The 25454-nt window shown below is 55.9% G+C and overlaps 1 protein-coding gene across 7 annotated transcripts; it reads left to right on the top strand.

Moving 5' to 3' along the window:
* Positions 1-180: 180 nt before the first annotated feature.
* HCFC1 (host cell factor C1) lies at positions 181-25454 on the top strand. Of its 7 annotated transcripts, XM_053917148.2 has the most exons (27): positions 182-1648; positions 7851-7999; positions 8251-8411; positions 9173-9381; positions 10520-10604; positions 11123-11229; positions 12323-12502; positions 12623-12681; positions 12925-12982; positions 13260-13420; positions 14370-14567; positions 14930-15154; positions 15297-15401; positions 15652-15871; positions 16163-16305; positions 16444-16582; positions 16788-17008; positions 17826-19353; positions 19623-19786; positions 20252-20828; positions 21255-21578; positions 21771-21889; positions 21976-22113; positions 22479-22664; positions 23283-23583; positions 24202-24265; positions 24468-25454. In XM_053917148.2, exons 1-27 carry the CDS (start codon positions 1456-1458, stop codon positions 24505-24507), a joined length of 6054 nt encoding a protein of 2017 aa, XP_053773123.1. In that variant the 5' UTR covers positions 182-1455; the 3' UTR covers positions 24508-25454. The 7 variants fall into 7 exon arrangements, with proteins under 7 accessions (XP_053773120.1, XP_053773123.1, XP_024406885.1 ...); XM_053917145.2 differs by having other exon boundaries at positions 181-1648; positions 12623-12982; positions 21979-22113; XM_024551117.4 differs by having other exon boundaries at positions 12623-12982; positions 20384-20828; positions 21258-21578.

Below are 25454 nucleotides of genomic sequence, written 5' to 3'. Positions count from 1 at the left end.
GTCCCCACTGCTAGTTAAAAGCAACTCGGGCGTTTGTCCCTTCCGCGACCCGGGGCGGGGGGGGGGGGGGGGAGGAACCGTTCCCAGGGGGGGGAGGGGCCAAGCTCGTCTGAGGCGTTCTCATCCGGGTATTCCCCAGATGCCGCAGCCGCCATCTTTGTTTTGTGCTGAAAGTCGCTATTGACGCCCGCGGACAGCCGGGCGAGGGGAAGCGGCAAGATGGCGGCTCCCAGGGCGGAGGCGTGGAGGAGCGTTGAGGGGGCTTGCGGGGCTGGGCGCGCCTGCGCCTGATAGGGGCGCAGCCTGAGCCCTAGCCGAGAGCGCAGCGACCCCAGGCCCTCGCTGCAGGGCAGTGCGGGGGCGTTTAGAGGCGCTCCAAAGACGTACCCGAGTGAGGGCTGGAGGGGAACGGTGACGTCACCGACCCCGCCCCTCGCCCGACCGTCGCCGCCGCCATGTTTAGTTGTTACTTCTTCACACAAGATGGCGGCTCCCAGGGAGGAGGCATGAGCACCCTGCCGTTACCGCTCCTCATGCCGTACAGTTGCCACTTCGGGGCTTAACTCTGGCTCTTTGGAGCGGCTGCTGTGGGGAGGAGTCATAAGGCGGGAAGCGAGGATCGGACGTTTTCTAGCGTTTGGTTTGCAGTGGAAGAACTGGCCCAGGAGGAAGAGAATAGGGGAGAAGGGGGAGCTAATCTCAAGATGGCGGCTCCCAGGGCGGCAGGAGCAGCCTGAGCAGCAGAGGCGGACTGAGGGGAGAGGTTCGAGACCTCACAAGCCGTACGGCACAAGCCTCCGAACAGTCCCCGGGAACTCGAGCTCGTTCCACTGGCCTCCGGCGCGCTTCTATCCCTTACGAGTGTCGAGACTGTTTCGGGAGCGGCGGCTGCACTAAGTGCTGGGAGGGGAAGCGGGACGGTCTCAAGATGGCGGCTCCCACAATTGTGGTCTGAGCAACGGCGGGGCTGGGACAACCGCGGCGCTTGTGGCTCCTTTCCACCCGCCCCGGAAGCCGGCCAGTGCAGCGGACTTGGGGGGTGTGGGAACCGGGCCGGGGCTCCGCCATTTCCGGCGGGTGTGGGCTACGACTGAGGAAGGGAGGAGAGAGAGGCGGCTCAAGATGGCGGCTCCCAGATCCTCCCACCCCAGCTTATAAGCAGGAGCGCACGGGCCAGTAGTCAGAGCGGCGAGACTCGACAGCCTACAGCTTCTCTGGCTTAGGCGCTCGACAGTTTCGGAACGCTCTTGAGGAGTCGGGGTGAGCTAGAAGGAGGGGAAGAGCCAAAGGGAAGGAGGATAGTTAAGATGGCGGCCTCCATGTAGCCGTCCACCGCTGTGTGAGGAACTGCTTCTCTGTGAGAGCTGCCTTAGACGAAAGGGGGTGTGTGGGAGGTGTTGGGGGTCTCCCTTCCCGCTTGGTGACTTTTTTCCCACCGTGACCTTTCCTGGAACTATGGCTTCGGCCCTGTCGCCCGCCAACTCGCAAGCGGTGCTCCTGCAGCCCCGCTGGAAGCGAGTGGTGGGCTGGTCGGGTCCAGTGCCCCGACCCCGTCACGGCCACCGCGCCGTGGCTATCAAGGAGCTCATCGTGGTGTTTGGCGGCGGCAACGAGGGGATAGTGGATGAACTGCACGTGTACAACACGGGTGAGTGCAAAGCCCACTCGGTCCTCGGATCTTTCCCTCCTTCCATCTCCTCCTCTCTACTCTTCTCTCTCTCCATCTCTTCTCTCTTCTTTTCTCCCCTCTATCACTTTCCTCACCTGTCTTCTTCCTTCCTCACCTTTTCTCTCTCCTCGCCTCCCGTTCCTATTCCTCCTTCTCCCTCCTCACTGATCTGCTTTCTGCTCCCTTCCCCGACCCTTCGGTCTGCTCTGCCTCTGCTCTTTCCCCTGATCTTACAATCTCTGACTCTCCTGTTTTTGAGGGGTTCTTTCATTATTGAAGAGGAACTGTCTAGTCCGGCTGGTGCGGGGGCGTCGCTAGCGGTGGTGACTTCAGACATACACCGTTACCCGGGCTGGCGGGCTGGCGGATGCGTCCCTTTGGCGCAGGCAGATTCCCACCCCCTCCTTCTCTCCCTCCCTTCTTCTTCCTGCGCCTGCTCATCTATTCATCGCTAGTGCTCATTCGGGAGATATGACAACTTCTAGACTGCAGATGAGTCCTGTCTCGAGAAAAGGGGCAGAGTCGAGCAGCCTAATCCCGATTTCTGGGGGTTGTGTGCGTGGTGGGGAACCACAGGTCAGGCAGCATTGCCGCCGCCGCCTCTTGGCATTCACTTCTGCGATGCTTCTCTTCAAATTACCGGTTTTCTTGGTCCTCGGGTGTAGGAGATAAATTCTAGTGATCCCTCAGCCGGCTAGGTGGTCCCTTTCCTGACTCTTCTCCTCCTGAGAGCTTGAGGAGGTTAGCTGCCTCCCCCAAACCCAAGGCCTCATTCTTTCCTTGGGAGGAGCGGGATTGGATGGCAGACTGAACGCTGTGCTGCACCCCGTCTTCGGGTATCACTGGCCTGTGGCTGGCTTTCAGCCTCTCGCCAGGTGTCCCTGCTAGGTCTCTAGAACTTAGCAGCATCCTCCTGCAGCCTCCCCCCCCCTCCCCTGTGGTGGCCACTTGGCCTGGTTTGCACACCTATTGCCTTATTCTGAGTGGGCTGTTGAATGGCTGCTGGCCCACGGCACCTTGCCTTGCGTTGCTCGGAAGGAGGGGCTACTGTGTCTGTTCTGGGTGAGAGCCTGAGGGACTAGGGCATGAGCAGGGAAAAGCCCGCCCCCCACCCCCATCAGACAGTAGTCTTCTAGGAAGCTCTCCTGTGCTGCAGCAGGGAGGTGTGTTTCCTTTGAACATGGCCAGGGGCCATCTGCCAGCTCTTTCCCTCTTGCCATCACATCTAGCAAAGTCCTTTTGGTCCAGATCCACTTTTCTGGGGCTCTGGTGGTACCGGTATTGGGTTCTTGAGTCTGGGCACCTCTTCCAGTTTTGAGGTTGCTCTAGGGTGGAGAGCTGGCAGGCGGAGGGAGAAGTTGGTTGGAGTGGCAACGGTTGGAGCCGGGTTGGTGGTTGGGTGCTCTCCCCCCCACCGCCCCCTCCCACTGCCCCATCCCCAGGCAGAGTGCAGTTTTTTTCTGAGTCTTGCAGGTTGTTGCCCCCAACCGACCCAGTTGACTTTCAAAGGCTGGTGGGTTGCAGTGACCCTTTGCATTCCGGGGCTCAGCACCTGTTGCCTCCAGCGAGGCCAGGCTGGTTGGTGGCACTCTGTGCCAGCTCAGACAGCTGCGGTCGCAGCAATTAGCCCAGTAAGGTAAGGCTGAGGGGCATGGCTGTTTTTAGAGAGGCCGTTGCCCTGAGCAGAACCTCAGCTCCTTGGACCGACTTTATTCTTGCAAGGCCTGGAGCAGGCTCCTTGGCAGGGAAATACCATTTTAGAAAGTAGGGCAGGGGCCTAATTAGCATCAGCTCCAAAGTCCACTTCTTCCTAGGGCCTCTGCATATTCGTTAGTTTATTACAATGAACTGGTCGCTTTGGCCTTGATTTATTCCCAAACTGTAAGGATATGTTGTGTAGTAGCCGGTAGCCAGCCCTCCAAAGGGCTGCAGCCCCAATTCCTCCAGGGGAGCACTTTGGAAATTACCCTAATCAACTCCTTAGGTGACTTCCCAGGAGAGTGACTAGCAACCCCACCCCCTGTTCATGAGTGTTTATGCTCCATCAAATATGGTCAAGTAACGGAACGGGGATCTCTCTGGCCTGGCCTGTAGCTGCAAGGTTCTTGTGTTCTCTGAAGAGATGGGACTTGGCGTTGCCCCTCTCCCACCAGTGGTGGCGCAGATGTCTGTCATCCTTAGCTGTTGCCTCCACAGCTGCTTTCCTGCTTACCTTTGTTTTGTTTTAAATGAGGTCAGAGCATATCGTCCTTAGGCCTCTTCTCTTGCACTTTTCCTTCTGCAGGATGAGTGCTCAGAGACCTGCTGATCTGGAAGCATTCCCTGTTGCTAAGATAAAAGACTCCAGGGGGCGCATTCAGGGGGGGTGTGTGTGCACTTGTACTTTGCTCTTGCATTGCACTTCGCTCGCTTGCTCATTTGGTTAGCTCAACAATCATGGGATGACTAGGGGCTGAGGGGTGGTAAGTGTGTGAGAAAGTGCTTGTCCTTCCTCTTCTGCTGCAGTCACCATAGCACCTGTGGGACACTTGATTGGCCTTTGGGAGGTCTTAGGGTAGCTACTGTCCTTGACCGCGGGGAATTTTATTTCACCCTAGCAAAGCGGATTACTCAGAGGACCTGGTGCTGTCAGGGTGCGGTGTGACCTGGTGAGGGGAGGGCAAAGCTGGTTGCCAAACCAGTCACCCAAGGCTAGTTGGCCTCAGTGGTTCTTTAAGGTCTGCCAGCTGTTTGAGCTGGAAGGAGCCTTGGAAAACACGTAGTAGAACTTCCTTGTTTTTGCACATGAGGAAATTGGGGTCCAAGAGGGGAAGTGACAGGTCCAGGGTCACCCCACCAGCTGGTTGTAGAGTCTGGCAGGTGTACAGACCTTCATGGAGACTGTTGCGTTATTTCTTCTTTCAGTTAACAGACAGAGGCCACCACCTTGGAAACACCTCCCTGTTCTTTTGTCCCTGTAGCTAATTGGTCACTGAATTGAACTTGTCAACTTGTCTCAAATCTGGTCCCCCTCCTTCCGGGCCCTCTCTTCTCACATGGTTCTTGCAGTTACTTCCTGATTGGCCCTGTTAGTTTCATTTGTCAGGAAATCCCATTCACCCTTCGAGGCCTGACTCCAATGGTCACCTCTTCTGAGAAGCACCCCCCCCCCCCCAAATAACTGCCCCTGCTCAGTGCAGACCTCTTTCCAGGCTGCTGTTCCCATCACAGGAGGAGGGCATGGCAGCCTCCCCACTAGACTGGGAGTCTGAGTACGTGAGCTGTCTCCTCTGTACTCTGTACCTCCCAGCACCCGGCACCGTGTCTGCCACACAGGAAGTGCCTCAGCATGACAGAGGGAACAAAAAGGCAGCTGGTGCAGCTTGACCATCTACCTACCCACTGTGTTGGGATGGGTCTCTAGGTGGTGATGTGTAGAGGCTGACAGGGTGGCAGCAACTACAGACAGAGTCGGCATAGCACGGACGGGGGGGGGGGGGGCTGATAAAACACAGAAGCTGGGGTTTCAGTCTTGTTGAGGAAAAAGAAGGCGGAGTTGTATTTCTGGGCATCCCATGAAGGGTCCCATGTGCAGGCAGCCTCCTTTCCTCAAAGCCCGCTCCCAGCTGAGACTGGTGACAAAACCAGAGCACATCAAGAATGAGGGACCCAGAGATTAGGTTACACGATGCCTCCACTAGATGAGCTAGAGATGCTATTAAGGGGTGACTACAAGCAGCTGTCGTATTTAAGAGATGGTTGTTTGTGCCATCTCGGGGGTGGAACTGGGACTGTGGATGAAATGAAGAGAGACAGTTGGCAATTTCATACCAGAAACTGCATTGCCTGACAGAATGCTGTTGGCGGGGGGGTACAGAGGGCCGCTGCCCTGCCTGCAGTGTTCTAGAATGAGATCAAGACCTCTTGGGTACCATAGAATGAGCTGGTAATTGTGAGCTCTTAGGACATCCCAGGTTACTTCTAGCCTGGCAGCTGGGTCAGGGATCAGTGTGGCGGGAAAGCTGTGGGCTGATTCCATTTGCCTTGTTGGTTTGTCCCAGCTCTGAGTGATGGCCCCATAGCTATGTATGGCAGCCACGAGAGTGCTCAGGTGAGTGAGGGTGGCCAATGCTCCCTGTGCTTGGGTCCCAGAGGTGGGCACCTAATGATCATTTTAAGTGGGTGATAAGGTTTTTGTCTCTTCTGCTCTGTGACCTCAGGTAAGTCACTTCCCCCCCTGGGTTCTGTTCCTTTATCAGTTGAAGGACATTTTGGCTGAGGTGATCTCAGAGATTTCTGTCAGCTTTTATCCCACTAACTTGGATGAGGTCCCTTTCAGAGACCATTACTTGCAGGGTGATTTGCCTGAGCACGAGAAGCTGCTGGCCTTTCTTGTTGTGTGTTTACACAAGGAATGAGAGCAAGGCAGTGACCTGGGACCTGGGACCTGGGGTCTAGGTGCGTGCACATGGCAGGCAGTACGGCACTGCGTCTATACTAGGAAAATGGCAGAGGAAGGGAGAGGAGGATTGGTGCTAGGCATCTTGAAGTCCCTGTGACTCAGCTAAAGTACAGAGGGGACAGACAGCTTCTTCCAAACCAACCTGTACAGTTGGGTAGTGGGCAGTGACAGAAAAGGCTGTAACTGTCTCTGGAGGTGCACTTGTGCTTGTAGATGAGGGCAGGCCTTCTGGGTGAAGTGCATGTTGGGCCTTGGTGGTGGTAACATAGGATTTGGGTTACCAGCATGCAGAGGAGGGGTCTGGGTCAATGACCAATTTGCATGCTTGGTGGGAAGGTCAGGCAAGAAGTCGTGAGCAGCTGGGCCCTCCCCACAGGACTAGCCTAACCCCCACTCAGGTCCCAGGAAGTGCTACATTTACACCCAAATCCCAATCCCTTTGCTTGCTTGTGTTGACCAAAACAGATTAAGGGACATGGAAACAAGCAGAGTTGAGTCTGACCCCCCATTTGATTTTTGGAAAGAGTGTGGCATATCATCTAGAGGACAGTCCTTTAAATAACATGTGATGAAAGGGACTCCTCAAAAGAGAGGAGGACGTTTGCCCCATTACTTTTCCAGGAAGCCCTGGCACCTCTGGTATGAGGGGTGTTGAATGTGAGGACTCAGAAGAGAGGGCAAGTCATGAGCATCACAGAAGGCTGGAACACCAGGCTTGCTGCCTGGCTTCTCATTCACCCTCTTCCTTAGTGGCTTCCCCAGCCCACCCTCCAGCTAGAGGTGATGGGCTTTGGGGAAGCTTCTGTGGCTGGCAGAGACTGAGGCTGCCACAGAAGCTCAGGTTACTGCTGCCACCTCTGGCTTTTGAGAGTTCTGGAGGGGTGTGGTGGTAGCACAGGGAGAAGGTCGCTGTGGGCCACAACCCAGGAGACACCAGCAGAGGTTGTTCTTGTGTGTCCTTGCTACCTCCCCCAACCAGCGGGCCAGGCTGTCTTGATTGGCTTCCTTCAGGTGCCCCGAACCTGCAAGGAGGAGGGACACCAGCCAGTACCAGTCACTCTTTCAGCTACTTAAAGGTGCAACCATGGGCCCCCAGGAGGAGGAGCATGGGGCCACTGAGAGAGTATTTGGGTGTCAGAAGTTTCTTTGTGAAGACCCACCGAGTGGTAGGGAAAGGAAGTCAGTGGCCATATTCTCAGAAGCTGATGAATTACCTTGGTCAGTAGTGACTCCTGGCTTATTAAGGCAAACTTGATGAGAAACAGGGTGTTTGCAGGCTGTTTTGAAATAGCCTCTGAGGTCAAGGGCTTTTGAAGATGGCTGAGATAGAGGACTGACACTTGAATGCTCAAAGGAGAAAGTCCCCATATCCTTTAGAGGCACTGTGTCAGCTCCTCCCTTCTTGGCCCATATTTTGAAATTTTTTTTAATTTTTGTTTTTGGAGAGGGGATGGAGGGACAAAGAGGGAGACAGACACCTATGTGCAAGAGATACATCCATAGGTTGCCTCTTGCACGCCCCCAACTAGGGACCTGGCCTGCAACCCAGGCATGTGCCCTGACTGGGAATTGAACTGGTGACCCTTTGGTTCGCAGGCCAGTGCTCATCCCACTGAGCCACACCAGCCAGGGCTTGGGCCGTATTTTGTCAGCAGGTGGATTTGGGGAGTAAGAGGTGTGGGGACTCTGGTTCTAGGAGTTTCCAAGTTGTCCTGACTTCTGCTTCCCTTTGTTTGCCAGCTACCAACCAGTGGTTCATCCCAGCTGTGAGAGGGGACATCCCCCCTGGGTGTGCAGCCTATGGCTTTGTGTGTGATGGGACTCGCCTGCTGGTGTTTGGTGGAATGGTAGAGTATGGGAAATACAGCAATGACCTCTACGAGCTGCAGGTAACAGCCCCTGGTGTGCTTCTTACAGTTGTGGCTGGGGGGCGGGAAGGACGTGGGGAGGAGGTGGGGAGGAGGGGAGGAGGTGGTGAAGGGGCTGTCCAGGAGGCTGTCCAGACCCCATGCTGCCCAGGACCTTCTCTGTATAGTCAAGCACCTACCTCAGCCTGGCCAGCTCCTCCCTATATGACAAATAGCCAGGGCCCAGAAGATGGGCTCATCCCTGATTTAACCGCCCACTCTTGAATTTGCAGGCCAGTCGGTGGGAATGGAAGAGACTCAAAGCAAAGACACCCAAAAATGGGCCCCCTCCGTGTCCTCGGCTTGGGCACAGCTTCTCCCTTGTGGGCAACAAATGCTATCTGTTTGGAGGTTTGGCCAATGATAGTGAGGACCCCAAGAACAACATTCCGAGGTGAGGCTGTGTCCTCTTCATGTGGAATCCCACACACCAACCAACCAACTCACCCCTCCATGCCAAGGCCCTTTCCTTTGTGAAAAAAGAGGTGGCACTAGACGCCCTGTAAGGAGCTTTTGGGCTCTGAGGTCTCTAACCCTGAGGAGAGTCAGGAAAGACAGGCGAGGAGGTCAAAACCTTCTTTGCCTTGGGCTAGTTCCTGCTCCTTGGATTCAGTTTAGAGCCAGCGGTTTCTGAGGTTTCTGCTGCCTGAAGAATTAGTGATGGTTGTTATTTTTGGAGAGAGAAAGGGAGGGAAACATAATCAGTTGCCTCTCACACATACCCAACTGGGGACCTGACCTGAAACCCAGGCATGTGCTCTGACCAGGAATTGAACCAGCAACCTTTTGGTTTGCAGGACGATGCCCAACCCACTGAGCCGCACCGGTCAGGGCCGTAATGGTTGTTTTTATTTTCCAAGGCTGGCGACCAAGGGCCTTTCTAACGTGTGGAAGTAATACCAAGCTGGAGGCCCTGATATAATGCCCAGCTTTGTGCAAGGCAGCCCAGCATACCCTGTCCTGCTGCTCCTCTTGGACTCATGGGCATCCTTGGTAGCTTTTGGCAGCCCCTCCTTGGAGTGAGGGTAGAACAACAAGTTTTTCATGTGACCGTAGCCCCCTTCGTGTCCCAGGGAATCTACAATTCACCCATAGAAGCTGGTGAGCCCTCTGGCACCTGGATGGGGCTAGCATTAACTGACCTTTCTTTTCCAGGTACCTGAATGACTTATACATCCTAGAATTACGGCCAGGCTCCGGAGTGGTAGCGTGGGACATCCCTATCACTTACGGCGTCTTGCCCCCACCACGGGAGTCACATACTGCCGTAGTCTATACTGAGAAAGACAACAAGAAGTCCAAGCTGGTGATCTACGGAGGGATGAGCGGCTGCCGGCTGGGGGACCTCTGGACTCTGGATATTGGTAAGATGTGGGTGCAGCTTCTCTGGTAGCCTCAGAGCAAAGCTAGTCTACTGGGTGGCCAGCATAGGGTGGTTGGGGTGGGGCTCACGGGGAGGAGTGTCCTGCTTGGCTCTTTGTCATAGGAAGGTGAGGGAAATACCCCGTTTGGGGCAATCATCTTTGTCCTGAGCTTATGGCATTGTTTTTAAGAAAAGTTGGTCTGCCAGCTTACAGGAGAGCAAGGGGAGAAGAAGCCTTTCTAAAATTGAATTGTCTGGCCCTAGCTGGCGTGGCTCAGTAGACTGAGTGCTGGCCTGCAAACCGAAATGTTGTCAGTTCAATTCCCGGTCAGGGTACATGTCTGGGCTGCAGGCCAGGTCCCCCGTTGGGGGCATGTGAGAGGCAACTGGTCGGTGTTTCTCTCTCTCTTTTCCTTCCCTTCCCGTATCTCTAAAAATAAATAAATAAATAAAATCTTTTAAAAGAATATATAAAAAATAAAATAAAATCGAGTTGTCTAGATTAGGTGGCATTAGTCCCTGCGATTGATCAGTGGTCAGGCTATACCAGGAGTCGTGCATCCCGGTCTGTCGAAGTCCAATGGAATCTTGAGCCCATGAAACTTCTGGGGGCTGATTGGGCTGGTAACCAGAGGGGTGTCGGGAATGGTAGAAAAAAGTATGGGTTTTTGACCTGAAGGTGGCTAACAACATATCTTTGGAGAGTGGATTAGGTCATCGCGGGTATTCAAAAGAAGTAGGTTTTTGTGAGTGAGATTCCCAGAAGTGTGATGCTTACCCACACTCGGTCTGTAGATGGCAGAGGTGGTGTGTGTGTGAATGCATTTTGTGGAGGGTAGGACCCACAGTGGCATGTCTCATGCTCCCTGCTCCTACCCCAACCCCGAGAGCAGTGCCAGCACATAGAAGGTCTTCGAAGAGACACTAATTACCAAGATTGTGAACACAGCTTGAGGAATGCCAGGGCCTGACCCACCGGCCTCGCGTTGGCTATAGGGAGGCCAGGCATGGAGTTCTTGGACTGGATTGGCACCCGCCTTCCAGAACCTTTTCCGGGGCCAGGGAACTTCCTCTGGGTGAGTGAGAGGGCATGTTTCTGATCACTTGTGGCTAACTCCTTTCTCCATTGCTCTGCACAGAGACTCTGACGTGGAATAAGCCCAGTCTCAGTGGAGTAGCACCTCTTCCTCGAAGTCTCCACTCGGCCACAACCATCGGAAACAAGTGAGTAGCCAGCCATTGCTTTTCTCTTCCTGGCCCTCTCCCTGCCCACCGTCACCCCTGGCCCCAAAAGGCTCTCGGTTTTGTTCCAGTAATTCTGAGGAGGCCTCTTTCTGGCTGGGCTGGTATTCAGCAGCCCTTTGTTTTCATTGCGACCCGAGGGGACAGAGAGAGGACAGACTCAGGGTAGGGGGCACAGACCATTCTAGATTCTCTACATATAAGCAGCTGGGTGTGTTTGTCAATACCAAGGTCCCAAAGCGAATATAAGAGTGATGGGGACTGAGATGAGCTTTAGATAAGCTAAATAGTGGTTCCATATAGTGGAGGTGACACAGTTCTTGTGAGGGCTGAGCCACCAAGCAAAAGAGGGCAACATTGAGAGTTTCATGCACCCTAGGGAACTCTCCTGGGGAGAGGTAGAGGACCAAGTGTGTTTAGGACTTTCTGGATGGAAGAGGTGGCCTCTAGCTTGGCACCTCCTCTACAATCATCTCCTACTCTTCCCTCCCTCGTCCCAGAATGTACGTGTTTGGTGGCTGGGTGCCTCTCGTCATGGATGACGTCAAAGTGGCCACACACGAGAAGGAGTGGAAGTGTACCAACACACTGGCTTGTCTCAACTTGGGTATGGCCTCCTCGGGCTTGGAGTGGCCTATGGAGGGCTGTGAAAGTTGGCCCTTCTTGGCCCTGAGAGCTGTGTGGGGTGTGCAGGGAGCAAAGCTTCTAAGGCCTGTGCCTCCAGAATCCACGAGAAGTAGCCACTGGTCAGAGTGTTCGGAGAGATCCTCCTCTTCATTTGATGAATAGGCTCTTCTTGCACAAGGTCTGACATACAGAAGTACATACGCCTGAGGGTGCAGAGCCTCCCCCCGCCTCCCATTCTGCTTCTCAGAGGCAGCCACTTTGGTAGTTAGTTTCTCATCCCCCTTGCAGGGACTTCTCTGTAAATACAAGCATTGCCTAAAGGCTCCTTTAGAAACAAAACGGGAGCCTGCTCTACGCAGAGCTGCACCTGGCCTTTTCCATTTCCTCTGTCTTGGAGACCGTCCCATCCCCACATGCCAAGCGGCCTCATTCTTTTGAATTGAATTGCTGTCCTAGCGCTGAAACCTGCACAGACACTGCACGAGTATCCTTGCACCGTTGTCACCCATGTGCCACGTGTATTTGAAGGGTGACAACCTCAAGATAGAATTGTTGCCGAGCTGCCCTGCATGGTGGCTATACCCACGTAGACACCCCTAGCAGTGCCAGCACAGCGACTGTCAAACCTTTTGCTCTTCACCAAACCCAGTGAGTGGTTAAGTCTTCCCACGGGCCAGCCCCCTGCCCCCTGCTCACCTTGAGCCCCGGCTGCAACAGGCACTGAAATCAAACTGCCAGCACCTTACGGGTTAAGTTTGTGCCTCTCTCATTCCGAGTGCAGTACTTCATCTTTCTTAGATCTGTTGCCTTTTTCATAACTCGCATTTCTCCTTGCCCGTCTCTTTCTGTAAGATCTTGTGTAGTTTGATGGGCAAGAGGCGAAACGTGCGTTTCAAATAATTTTCCCAGATTATAGTTCAGGGTTTAGCATTTTCTTGGTTTTTTCTAACTTAGTGATCTTTGGTGACTTCCTGGTTTTAATTCTCCATCCCTGACAGCAAAAGGCCAAAGGGTTAGTAGGAGTTGTGGGATCCTCTGCCCCCTTGCTGACCCCCGCCTCCCGCTCTCCCCAGATACCATGGCCTGGGAGACCATCCTGATGGACACACTGGAGGACAATATTCCCCGGGCCCGAGCTGGCCACTGCGCTGTAGCAATCAACACCCGCCTCTACATTTGGAGTGGGCGTGATGGCTACCGAAAGGCCTGGAACAACCAGGTCTGCTGCAAGGACCTGTGGTACCTGGAAACAGGTAAGGCCAACTGGAGGAGGCAGCCTTAGGGCCTTCCGCAGTGCAGCTGAGCCTGAGGGCACAGCCATCTCTCGCGCTCACCCCTGAAGCCTGTTTCCTCCTCACTGTGCTCTCTCACAGAAAAGCCACCGCCTCCAGCCCGGGTACAGCTGGTACGAGCCAACACCAACTCCCTGGAGGTGAGCTGGGGGGCAGTGGCAACCGCCGACAGTTACCTTCTGCAGCTCCAGAAATATGACATTCCTGCCACGGCTGCTACTGCCACCTCCCCCACACCCAATCCAGTCCCGTCTGTGCCTACCAACCCTCCCAAGAGCCCTGCCCCTGCAGCAGCCGCACCTGCTGTGCAGCCACTGACCCAAGTAGGCATCACACTCCTGCCCCAGGCTGCCGCCACACCCCCAACCACCACCACCATCCAGGTGTTGCCGCCGGTGCCTGGAAGCTCGATTTCTGTGCCCACTGCAGCCAGGACTCAAGGTGAGCTGGGGCCCTGGCACCTGGCCCACCAGGAGAGCGCGTCCCTGAGTAAGGGCTGCTGAGGAGCAGGCCTGGTTAGTGCAGGCTTGTTAGAGTGCTAGTGGTGGGGGCAGGGGAGCAGACTCAGTCCCTCCTGTGGAGACTGTCACCAGAGGGTATTTGGAAGGGCCAGACAAGAAGCCCCAGCAGTTCATGTCTAAATGCTGAAGGATCCAACAGAGGGACTGTGGGGTGGGGGGGGGGGATGCCTCTGCTCATGGCCACCCCCTCTCTTCAGGTGTCCCTGCTGTTCTCAAAGTGACTGGTCCTCAGGCTACAACAGGAACCCCGTTGGTCACCATGAGACCTGCCAGCCAGGCTGGGAAAGCCCCTGTCACGGTGACCTCCCTTCCTGCAGGCGTTCGAATGGTTGTGCCTTCACAGAGCGCTCAGGGCACGGTGAGGAGCCAGTTTGAGATTGGGTTGGGTGGGGCGGGACTTGTTAGTGACCGGTGGTGCCCTGACTGAGTTAGAATCCCACCCAGCTGCAGCGCCGGTTATCCTGGGCCTTTCTCGCCAGCAGCGCACTGATAAGGTGACCTTCCATTGCCAAGTTAATAAGAATAAACAAGTTAATGCCTCAGAAGGACCTTCTTGCCATCTGATTCCAAAGGCCTTTTTGTTTAAATAAAGATTTTATTTATTTAGTTTTAGAGAGAAGGGAAGGGAGGGAGAAAGACAGGGAGAGAAACATCGATCGGCTGCCTCTCACACACCCTCAACTGGGGACCTGGCAGCCTGGCCCACAACTCAGGTGTGTGCCCTGACCTGGAATTGAACCAGCAACCCTTCGATTAGCAGGCCAGCGCTCAGTCCACTGAGCCACACAGACCAGGGCCCAAGGGCCTTTTAAATTTTTTAAATACCTGTAAGATTTTTACAAAATTTTTATGTATTGATTTGAGAGAGAGAGAGAGATCAATTTGTTTTCTACTTATTGATGCATTCATCGGTTGATTCTTGTATGTGCCCTCACTGGGGATCAAACCCACAACCTTGGTGTGTTGGGATGATGCTCTAACCAACTGAGGTACCTGGCCAGGCCTCTAAAGGCCTTTTAAATGTGGACTTTCTTACTCTGAAGCCTGAGGGGAGAATCTGAAGGTGGGGAGGATGATTGACCCAGGCCCATGAAGAGGGAGCCCTCTCTAACTGGTCTTTAGAAAAGATCCAGAGCTGCTGACAAAACTCCTGCCTTGGGTGCACTGTGCCTACTCAGTGGTAGGAGTCCAGGTTTGGGGCCAGAAGAATTGAGGTGCTCCTGCAAGGAGCCCTGGGCGGGAAGGAAGCCCCCTGGTAAAGTCTGTGGAGCCAGTCCTCTGGTTCACGCTCCCTGTGAACACCACAGGTGATCGGCAGCAACCCACAGATGAGTGGGATGGCTGCGTTGGCCGCTGCAGCCGCTGCCACCCAGAAGATCCCTCCTTCCTCGGCGCCCACAGTGCTGAGTGTCCCAGCAGGCACCACCATTGTCAAAACTGTGGCTGTGACACCTGGCACTACCACCCTCCCTGCCACTGTGAAGGTGGCCTCCTCGCCAGTCATGGTGAGCATCCCTCGGGCCTGGTTCTCAGCCAATAGCCTTGGGGCTAGGGGCTTCTGGGCAGTAAGTATAATCTGACAGTGGTCGCTTCTCCAGGGCTTCAGACCAACCCACAGAGGCTGTTGGTCTATGATTGGTGCTTGCATTGGGCTCCGGAATAACCTTTCACCCTTAGGAGTGTCACAGCCTTAGGCTAGACCTGGGGTTGGGTTGTTCAGTCAACCAAACCAAGCTTTTCAGTCTGGCAAGGGGAAAGGGGAAGAGTTGGAGAAGGTGAGCCGACCTGTAGGCCTGCCGGGACCTCCCAGACAGAGGCTCCAACTCTCTCGGTTCTAACCATCGCTTGTCTTTCTCCCCCCGCCTAGGTGAGCAACCCGGCCACTCGTATGCTGAAGACTGCAGCTGCCCAGGTGGGGACATCCGTCTCCTCTGCTGCCAACACATCCACTCGCCCCATCATCACAGTGCACAAGTCCGGGACTGTGACTGTGGCCCAGCAAGCCCAGGTGGTGACTACAGTTGTGGGCGGGGTCACCAAGACCATCACTCTGGTGAAGAGCCCCATCTCTGTCCCAGGAGGCAGTGCTCTGGTGAGTGATGGGTGCCACCCTGCTGCATATGACAGCTGTCAGGCTCCGGTACTGCCCTGGGCCTGAGCCAGGAGAGCCCCAGCCCAGGCTGTGCCCTTGATTGGTTTCCAGATAACTCTCTGCTCCATCCTTTGCTTTTTAGATTTCCAATCTGGGCAAAGTGATGTCAGTGGTCCAGACCAAACCAGTTCAGACTTCGGCAGTCACAGGCCAGGCATCTACAGGCCCAGTGACTCAGATCATCCAGGTGAGCTTGTGGGTCCCAGACTCTGCAAGTCCAGCAAGTAAAACTTGCATCCCTGCCTAGAGAAGATCCCTTGAACACGTGTTGCACAGAAAGTCCTGCTGCTCGGTCCTGTCACCACGGTCTTCAGAATAGTCCCAGTGCTGTTTGGGCTGCGGTGGAGAATAGCAGACCAGTGTCCATCAGACTTTTGTTTCCATCCTGGCAGTGATGCCGGTCTGCCTCGCCCTCCTCCACCTATTTTCCCTTGCAGACCAAAGGGCCCCTGCCAGCCGGGACCATCCTGAAGCTGGTGACCTCAGCAGATGGCAAGCCCACCACCATCATCACCACCACGCAGGCCAGTGGGGCTGGGAGTAAGCCCACCATCCTGGGCATCAGCAGCGTGTCCCCTAGTACCACCAAGCCTGGCACAACCACCATCATCAAGACCATCCCCATGTCAGCCATAATCACGCAGGCAGGCGCTACAGGTAGTGGTTTCCCCTAGCGGGTGGGCACCAAACTGTCAGGAGGCTAATGCCAGACAAGCATAGAGGCCAGGCTCTTGGTTTCTGTTTGTTTTTTTCCCTCTTCTTCACCCTTTCCTTGCCTTTTGTTTATGGTTCATAGGGAGGTGGCAGAGTGTGGCTTTAATTGGCACTTCATCCTTTTAAGTGAGGGGTATCAGGAGTAACTACCGGAAATGGGACGTGGGAGCTAGTGCCAGTGGAGCTTCAGGATCCCAGCCTGAAGCCAAGCTACCCCTTCTCTGCCCTGTCTAGGTGTGACCAGCAGTCCTGGCATCAAGTCCCCCATCACCATTATTACCACCAAGGTTATGACTTCAGGAACTGGAGCACCCGCAAAAATCATCACTGCTGTCCCCAAAATTGCCACTGGCCACGGGCAGCAAGGAGTGACCCAGGTGAGGCGTGCCTGACCCTCATTTCACCCCACTGTCCAGTCCAGGACCCAAGCAGGCCGCATGTGTCCTGAGAACGGGGCATCATGGGGTCCAGCCAACCTGTGAGTGATATTGGGGACGGTTTCCGCTGTGTTCCAGGTGGTACTAAAGGGGGCCCCTGGACAGCCGGGCACCATCCTACGCACCGTGCCCATGGGGGGCGTCCGCCTGGTCACCCCTGTCACTGTTTCTGCCGTCAAGCCAGCAGTCACCACATTGGTTGTGAAGGGCACCACAGGTATGTAGCTGCTTCGAATATTCTTTCTGGGTCTCTCTCCCATAGGAGGGTTCAGGGAGGAGGGTGCAGGTACTCTCTGGAGCTTTCAGTTCCTGGTGGGAGCACTCTAGAATTCCCAGTGCCCCCAGCCCTGTCCAGGGAGGAAAAATGCTGGAAACAAAGTACCAGCAGCAGGCCTCATCATCCTGCCTTTCCCTGCCTTTAGGCGTCACAACCCTAGGCACGATGACGGGCACTGTTTCTACCAGCCTCGCTGGAGCTGGGGGCCACAGTACCAGTGCCTCTCTGGCCACACCCATCACCACCTTGGGCACCATTGCCACCCTCTCCAGCCAGGTGATCAACCCCACTGCCATCACTGTGTCGGCTGCTCAGACCACACTGACAGCGGCCAGTGGTCTTACCACCCCCACCATCACCATGCAGGTAAGGTGGGTGGGAGTGTGTGCAGGCTGGGAGGGCGTGTCTGTGAGGCCTGTGGGAGAGCATGCGAGCCGCAGTCTGAGGTGTCTGGTCTCCCATCTTTCTGCTGCTGTGCACGCCAGGTGTAGCACCCATGGCATGTGTTCCCTGTTGCAGAATCATAATTCTTTCTTTTTAAAGATTTGATTTACCTAATTTGGGGGGGGGGGGCGGAGAAAGAGAAGGAGAGAAACATCGATGTGTGAGAGAAACATCCCACCAGTTGCCTCTCACACATGCGCCAACCAGGGACCTGGCCTGCAACCCACGTGTGTGCCCTGACCGGGAATCGAACAGCAACCTTTCGTTTTGCAGGATGCTCAGCCAAGTGAGCCATGCCGGTCAGGGCCAGAATAATAATTCTTAATTACTAACAGTCTGTCGTTGAGACATATTTCGGTCATTTACAGTTTTTGAACACTAGGTTCTTCCTTTTTGTGATATAGACAATGCGACCATCTATCTTAATGTACACACAGCATTTTTCTTTCCTTCGTATAGCTTAAGCTGAATTCCTGGAATTAGTGAAGCATCTATTGATGGCCTTTGTGTGGTGCGGGGTTCCTTCCCTAAGTAGGGCTGGCCCCACCCAGGCCCTGTGGCTCTTGGGGTAAAGCAGTACCTCTTCTTTGGTCCCTGAGCAAGTCAGTGTCTTGGGATCAGAGGGTGAGCAGGAGCCAAGTCTGTGGTCTCAGCTGCTATGGGTGACACTGTAGGACATTGCGAAGGACAAACAGATGGGAAGTTGTGGCACTAACACTTCTCTCTGGCATCTTTCCAGCCTGTCTCCCAGCCTACCCAGGTGACTCTGATCACAGCACCCAGCGGGGTTGAGGCCCAGCCTGTACACGACCTCCCTGTGTCCATTCTGGCCTCACCTACTACAGAACAGCCCACAGCCACTGTCACCATTGCTGACTCTGGCCAGGGTGACGTGCAGCCTGGCACCGTGACGCTGGTGTGCTCCAACCCACCCTGCGAGACCCATGAGACGGGCACCACCAACACGGCCACTACCACCGTCGTGGCTAACCTCGGAGGGCACTCACAGCCGACCCAAATGCAGTTTGTCTGTGACAGGCAGGAGGTGGCTGCTTCTCTTGTGACCTCAGCGGTAGGGCAGCAGAATGGCAGTGTGGTGCGCGTCTGCTCCAACCCACCCTGCGAGACCCACGAGACGGGCACCACCAGTACGGCCACCACTGCCACCTCCAACATAGCTGGGCAGCATGGCTGCTCCAACCCGCCCTGTGAGACCCATGAAACAGGCACCACCAGCACCGCCACCACTGCCATGTCGAGCATCGGTGCCGGCCAGCAGCGAGACACCCGGCACACCTGTGTGGCCGCCACCACCCCTTCTATGGTTCGGGTCAGCGTGGCCACTGGGGCACCGGAGGGCGCCCTTGGTTCTCTCAAGTCTTCATGCCAAACTCGCCAGACCAGTGCGACCAGCACCACCATGACTGTGATGGCCACCGGGGCCCTGTGCTCAGACAGCCCACTTCTTGGGCACGGCCCGGCGCTGGAGGCCGGAGGCCACAGCACTGCTTTTGCTCAGTTGGCCTCTACGAGCGGCCAAGTTAGGCCCAGTGGCCCCAGCGGCAAGGACAGCCCTGTAGCCGGTCTGGGTCAGTTGGTGTCCATGGAGTACCAGCTGGAGGCACATCACACCCACACGACCAACACCCCCACCACAGCCCTCTCCACCATGTATACTGGGGAGCCTGGTGAGATGCAGGGGATCCCCATACTTGCATATGAGAGCTCACCAAGCTCTGCTGCGACTGTGACAGCCCTGGAGGCACTGCTGTGCTCCTCAGCCACTGTGACTCAAGGCTGCTCCAATCCACCGTGCGAGACCCATGAGACGGGCACCACCAACACGGCCACTACCTCGAATGCATGCAACGCCCAGCAAGTCTGCTCCAATCCACCCTGCGAGACCCATGAGACGGGCACCACCCATACACCCACCACCGCCACTTCTGGTGGAGGTGCAGGCCATCCTGAGGGGGGACAGCAGGCCCCTGCTAGCCGCCCCTGTGAGACCCACCAGACCACTTCCACTGGCACCACCATGTCAGTCAGCGTGGGTGCCCTGCTCCCTGACACCACCCCCTCCCTCAGGACCCTGGAGTCCGGGCTAGAGGGGGCAGCGCCGCCTACCATTGCTCCCCAGACCAGTGCTTCGTTGCTGGCTCCTTTCCCAACACAGAGGGTGTGCTCCAATCCCCCCTGTGAGACACACGAGACAGGCACCACGCACACGGCCACCACTGTCACCTCCAACATGAGCTCAAATCAAGGTGAGTGGAGGAGCCCACCTGGCATTCATGGTCTCCTGGAACCCAAAGCTCAAAGGGTGAGGGAAGTGGTGGCTAAAAGATCTATGTAGCAGTGTCCAGAAGATTCTGTGGGGCTCAATTTACCTTCAGAGTAGGGGTGGCCCTCCTGGCAACCTTGTCCTCTAGTGGCAAAGCTGGGAAGGGGCCCTGGGGCTCCTATCATCCAGCTTCACCCCTACGCCCCTGCTGGCTGAGTGCCTGTCACCCTGCTTTTGCCTGTCTCCCCACAGATCCCCCACCAGCTGCCAGTGACCAAGGAGAAGTGGAGACCACCCAGGGCGAGAATGTGAACATCACCAGCTCCAGTGCCATTATGACAACCGTGTCATCCACGCTGACACGGGCTGTGACTACCGTGACACAGTCCACACCAGTCCCTGGACCCTCTGTGCCGGTAAGAGCCCGGGAAGGATCCTGCTTCCCATTGCACCTTTGGCGCGTGCTGTTCCAGAGTCAGACACTGGGTGTCACTCTTGTACCAGGCACAGTGTTGTTCCTGGTCCCTTTTCCAGATTGTGAAAGAGCAGCTTCCTGCCATGATTGGGCAAGAGGCAGGAATCCCCAGTCCCATGGCTTGCTCTTCCATCGTAGCCTGTAAAAGTGACAAGGCGGTTATCTGAGTGCCCCTTTTTGACTACACGAGGAGGTTTCTCTGAGGATGGGTTAAAATTGGCCAGCATTTCTCACAGGTCTCTCCTCTTGCCACACCCCTGCTGCTCAGTGACCCCACCCCCTCCCCATTTAGTGGGGTTATGCTGGTACATTGAGAATGGGAATCCAGGTCCACAGGAAAGATGGAGGCTACGTGGTTCTGGCCTCTCTTTCCTCCCCTCTGACAGGGGCTTCTCTCCCTTTCTAGAAGATCTCATCAGTGACTGAGACTACCCCAGGGGCTCTGACCACCGAAGTCCCCATCCCGGCCACGATAACAGTGACCATAGCCAACACAGAAACTTCTGACATGCCCTTCTCTGCTGTTGACATCCTGCAGCCCCCAGAGGAACTCCAGGCCTCCCCAGGGCCTCGCCAGCAGCTGCCGCCGCAGCAACTCCTGCAGCCCGCCTCCACACCCCTGATGGGGGAGTCCGCCGAGGTCCTGTCAGCCTCTCAGACCTCTGAGCTCCAGGCCGCTGTGGATCTGAGCAGTACAGGGGACCCATCCTCAGGCCAGGAGCCTGCCAACTCAGCCATGGTGGCCACCGTGGTGGTCCAGCCACCTCCACCCACACAGTCTGAAGTAGACCAGTTGTCACTTCCCCAAGAGCTGATGGCCGAGGCTCAGGCAGGCACTACCACCCTCATGGTAACAGGGCTCACCCCTGAGGAGCTAGCGGTGACCGCTGCAGCTGAAGCGGCTGCCCAGGCTGCAGCCACAGAGGAAGCCCAGGCCCTGGCCATCCAGGCTGTGCTCCAGGCCGCACAGCAGGCCGTCATGGGTAGGTGCAGGGGATGAGCAGCTCACCACACTGTCTGAGGTAAAGGCCAGACAACTGCCCCAAAGGGAAGGTGACGGGCCCCTTGGGAGGAGTGAGGGCACAGGATTGTGGAGCCTCCCTGCCGATGAGCAGTCAAGAGAAGAGGCAGCCTGTTCCCTGCTACGTGGCGTGGGTCAGGCGTGATGGAGGACAGGGGCATGGCGGCTGGGCTGTGCACCCAGGAAGTGGGCAAGGACCCCTTATTTAGGGAAGGGCAGGGTAGAGGTAGGCCAAGAAATAAGGTTGGTGGGACAGGCTTTCAGGGTCGGTGTTCCTTGGTGCTGCCCATAGTGCTCAGTGGGATCCCAGGAAGTGATATTGGGAAGCCAGGGATGGGCTCTCCCAGGATGGCGTCCCTTTTGAGAAGTAGTTTTTTCCATCCTGGAGCAGGCAGTGGGGAGCCCATGGACACGTCCGAGGCAGCGGGAGCCGTGACACAAGCAGAACTGAGCCACTTGTCGGCCGAGGGCCAGGAGGGCCAAGCCACTACCATCCCCATCGTACTGACGCAACAAGAACTGGCTGCTCTGGTGCAGCAGCAGCAACAGCTGCAGGAGGCTCAGGCCCAGCAGCAGCACCACCACCTCCCCACGGAGGCTCTGGCCCCTGCCGACAGCCTCAATGACCCGACTATTGAGAGCAACTGCCTCAGCGAGCTGGCTGGGGCTGTCCCCAGCACTGTGGCCCTGCTGCCCTCCACAGCCACCGAGAGTAAGCAGAGCCCAGCCTGGCCTCGTGCACATCTCTTGTAGCGTTGTCCTCAGGGAACTCAGTTGACTGGGGAGAGGTTTAGGGGGTATCTGGGCCTCTCCGTGCACAGATGGGGTGTGGACTGGTCCGAGGGAGGGGCTCCCATACAGAAGCTGCGGCTCAGATCTTTCCCACTGACTCCTTTCCTCCCAGGCCTGGCTCCTTCCAACACATTTGTGGCCCCCCAGCCGGTCGTGGGGTCCAGTCCCGCTAAACTGCAGGCTGCCGCTACTCTGACTGAGGTGGCCAATGGCATTGAGTCCTTGGGCGTGGTGAGTCTGGTCTGATGGGACTTCTGGGGTCCCTGCCCCTGGGTCCCGAGGGCTGGGGGCCTGATCTCTTCTCTTCTGTCTTCCAGAAGCCAGACCTACCACCCCCACCCAGTAAAGCTCCTGTGAAGAAAGAGAATCAGTGGTTTGATGTGGGGGTTATTAAGGGCACTAATGTAATGGTGACACACTATTTCCTGCCACCAGATGATTCTGTCTCATCTGATGTAAGTGTCCCCAGGAGTGGATGCCTTCAGGTGGGTGGAGCCTGGCCATGAGGCCCGTACGAAGGCTGTACGAAGGCTCGAGGAAACGTCTGAAGCTCCCCAGGGATGCCCTCCATCTTGGGGCCAGCCTCAGGACGGCCGCGTGCACAGCTTTCCCGGGCACGCCCTCTGCCTGCTCCCCTGCAGCAGTGAAGACGCTCAGTCCCCCGCTTGTGAATGGGATGCAGTTATGCCCCTTTTTCCCTCCCCTCTCCCACGTGGACCTCCATGGTCCCCAAGTTGGAAAAAAGGTTCTGCCTTCCCCAGTAGGGTTTATGTTACTTTTCTTCTCTCCCTCTTCCTATTCTTCCGGCCTTTTTACCCAGGACGACTCGGGCACTGTTCCAGACTATAACCAGCTGAAGAAGCATGAACTGCAGCCTGGCACAGCCTATAAGTTTCGTGTTGCTGGGATCAATGCCTGTGGCCGGGGGCCATTCAGCGAGATCTCAGCCTTTAAGACGTGTCTGCCTGGTTTCCCAGGGGCCCCCTGTGCCATTAAAATCAGCAAAGTGAGTCTTGCTGCAGAGTGGCCCGTGGTCCCCGGCTGGTCCCCTGCCCAACTAGAGCAGAGCAGGCCCCAGCTGAGTTCATACACGGTGCTGGGCCAGGCAGGGTGACTCAGGAGGGGCCACAAGACGTGGGCAGAGTCAGCCAGGTCTGGGGTGAGACTTCTACTCCTCGCACTGTCACCAGTTGCCAGGCTGACAAGGGCAAGTTCCTTCCCGTCCTCTGGCCTCATTCTTCCCCTCTAACGGCAGCTGACGGTCAGCGAGTACCCGTTACATGTCATGTTCAACATGTGTTTATATCTAATTCTTAGGCCATCCTGAAGAGGTCTGGGACTTGTTAGCTCCATTTTCCCAAAGAGGAAACTGAGGCACCAAGAGGCTGACAAATCATTAGGTGTCAGGTTAGGTATAGGAAGGCCGTATTTCAGGTTGCTGTTCATTTTATTTTGCCATTACGTACACAAAGCTGCCTTCTAGATGGAGGCAGATGAGGCCGCCATCTCTCTGGAGCTCCTTGAACTCTTCTGAAACTTGCGGAGTGGTTTAGCACAGGCAGCGGGGGATAAAGTCACAAAGGCTGAAGACAGCACAGCTTGATCTCTGCCACCTTGGTTCTAGAGTCCAGATGGTGCTCACCTCACTTGGGAACCGCCCTCTGTGACCTCCGGCAAGATCGTTGAGTACTCGGTGTACCTGGCTATCCAGAGCTCGCAGGCCGGTGGTGAGCCCAAGAGCTCAGCCCCAGCCCAGCTGGCCTTCATGCGGGTGTACTGCGGGCCCAGCCCTTCCTGCCTTGTGCAGTCCTCCAGTCTCTCCAACGCCCACATCGACTATACCACCAAACCCGCCATCATCTTCCGCATCGCCGCCCGCAATGAGAAGGGCTATGGCCCAGCCACCCAAGTGAGGTGGTTGCAAGGTATGTGTCATTCACAGTGCTCCTTGGGCAGCCTCTGGGGAGGGGCAGGTTGGTGAGTGGAAGCCCCTGGCAAGCATCAGGTGGGTAGGGAGATCCAGCTCCAAGTTGAACTTTGGACCTTTACCATCTTGCTGGGGGAAGGCAATGGCCTAGGTACTGTGGAGGTGTCTTGTGGGGGGCACCCCGCTTCATCTGAGGGTGTAGGGAAAGTTTCCCAGGGGTGTTTGAGGTGAGATGGTATGGAAAGGACTAGAAGAGCCTGCAGTACAGGGTGTGGGGTGAGGCTGGAGCCCAGTGGACAAGGGGCAGGGTCGGGGTGGAGGCCCCAGCCTGCCCTGTCAAGTTATGAGCTAGCTCCCCAAAAGGTTGACCAAGGGGGACAATGAGGGCCTCTAACCTGAGTCCAGGGCCACCTTGAAGGGTGGCACACAGGTGGCCAGGACCATGGGGAGCACACCCACCGGAGGGGCCGTCACGTTCAGTTGGTCATGCTGCAGGGCTGAGAGGCTGTGGGTGAAGGGGTGGGTGCAGGTACGTTCTCGGCCTGGGGACGGCTGTGTGACTGAAGTTATGTGACCCACCTTGCTGTGTCGCTCAGTGCTCCCTCTATCCTTTTAGAAACCAGTAAAGACACCCCTGGCACCAAGCCCGCCAACAAGCGGCCCATGTCCTCTCCGGAAATGTAAGCAGGAATCTTTTGGGAACCTTTTGGGACTGAGGGCGGATGGCTCCCGGGAAGAAGGAACAGTGGGAATAGTAGGGGACTCCGGGTGTGAACTGGTGTGAACCCCTATTGGGTACCGGCCAGCAACCTACAGCGAGTCTGCAGTGTTAGTGTTGTCAGGAGCACGCTAACACTTTCCCTTTTCCTTCCATTTTCCCAGGAAAACCGCTCCAAAGAAATCTAAGGCAGATGGTCAGTGAGAGGCAGCTGGCTTGCACCTGGATTCCTCTCCCGACCCCCACCCCTGCTTCAGGAACATCACCTGCCGGGGCCCTACCTGCCCATCCCACCCACCTGGCGCTCACACCCTCCCAAGCTACTGGCCACCACTCATTCTCTCTCCTTTCCAGTCTGTTTATAAAATAATCTCAAGAAAGCACATTTTACCATCGCTGTTGGGTGGAAGCAGAGGCAGGTCTGGAAGAGCAGTGAGCGAGTGAGAGCAGCACGCCTGCCCCAAGCCCAGAGGCCCTGAAGGAGAGACACAGAAACTCAGAGCAAAGATGCAAAAGTGGAGGCACATACCTCCACATCCTGCTAGCTTCTTGCTGTTTATCACCCTTGGCTCCAGGGGGCAGTCATAGGCGTGGTTGAGGGGACACTGAAGCCAGGGAAAGGCCACCCCTCAATCCCCTTCCCCTGCTCTGCTCCTACAAGCAAGAGGCTTTGTGGGGCACCCTGTGCTGGGTGTGTCTGATTTTATTTTCTTCCCTTTGCTTTTCCTGCCACTTAACGGCCCACCCTCAACTTACCCATCCCATCTCTCATGATCCCACTGGAAGCTTATATTTTCTCAGAGGCCTTCTTATCTACCCCACCTCTTCTCCCCTTCCATCTTCTTTCCCATTTAAAACAAGAAGAAAAAGAAAGGGGGAGAAGGGGTCCCATGGTAGCCTGAACAGTGTTCTGTGAAAACCTCCTGACTCCCAACGGGGCTTACAGAAGCCCCCTCCCCCCCCCCCATCCTGGCTTCGGCCCCCCGGGTCAGGGCTAGGGGCCACATCACCAACTGCTGCATTTGTTGTATTTTTTTTAAGTTGAAATTGAAGTTAACATTTTTATTGTAATTTTAGCCTTAGTGTGTGGGGTTTTGTCCCTTTTTTGTTAGCCATGTACAGAATGTGTTATCTTTTTTTTTTTTTTTTTT

The sequence above is a fragment of the Desmodus rotundus genome, chromosome X (assembly GCF_022682495.2).
Source record: "Desmodus rotundus isolate HL8 chromosome X, HLdesRot8A.1, whole genome shotgun sequence".
Classification (NCBI taxonomy): domain Eukaryota; kingdom Metazoa; phylum Chordata; class Mammalia; order Chiroptera; family Phyllostomidae; genus Desmodus; species Desmodus rotundus.
Note: the sequence above shows the minus strand (reverse complement) of the source record. Positions and strands in the feature narration are given on the sequence as shown.

What these genes read in the sequence shown, in the direction of transcription:
- HCFC1 (XM_053917143.2), top strand. Translation starts at nt 1,456, where the DNA reads ATGGCTTCGGCCCTGTCGCCCGCCAACTCGCAAGCGGTGCTCCTGCAG. An exon ending in GCCACAACCATCGGAAACAA is followed by an intron (nt 10,605 to 11,122) that starts GTGAGTAGCCAG and finishes CCCTCGTCCCAG; the next exon opens with AATGTACGTGTTTGGTGGCT. An exon ending in ACTGGCTTGTCTCAACTTGG is followed by an intron (nt 11,230 to 12,322) that starts GTATGGCCTCCT and finishes CGCTCTCCCCAG; the next exon opens with ATACCATGGCCTGGGAGACC.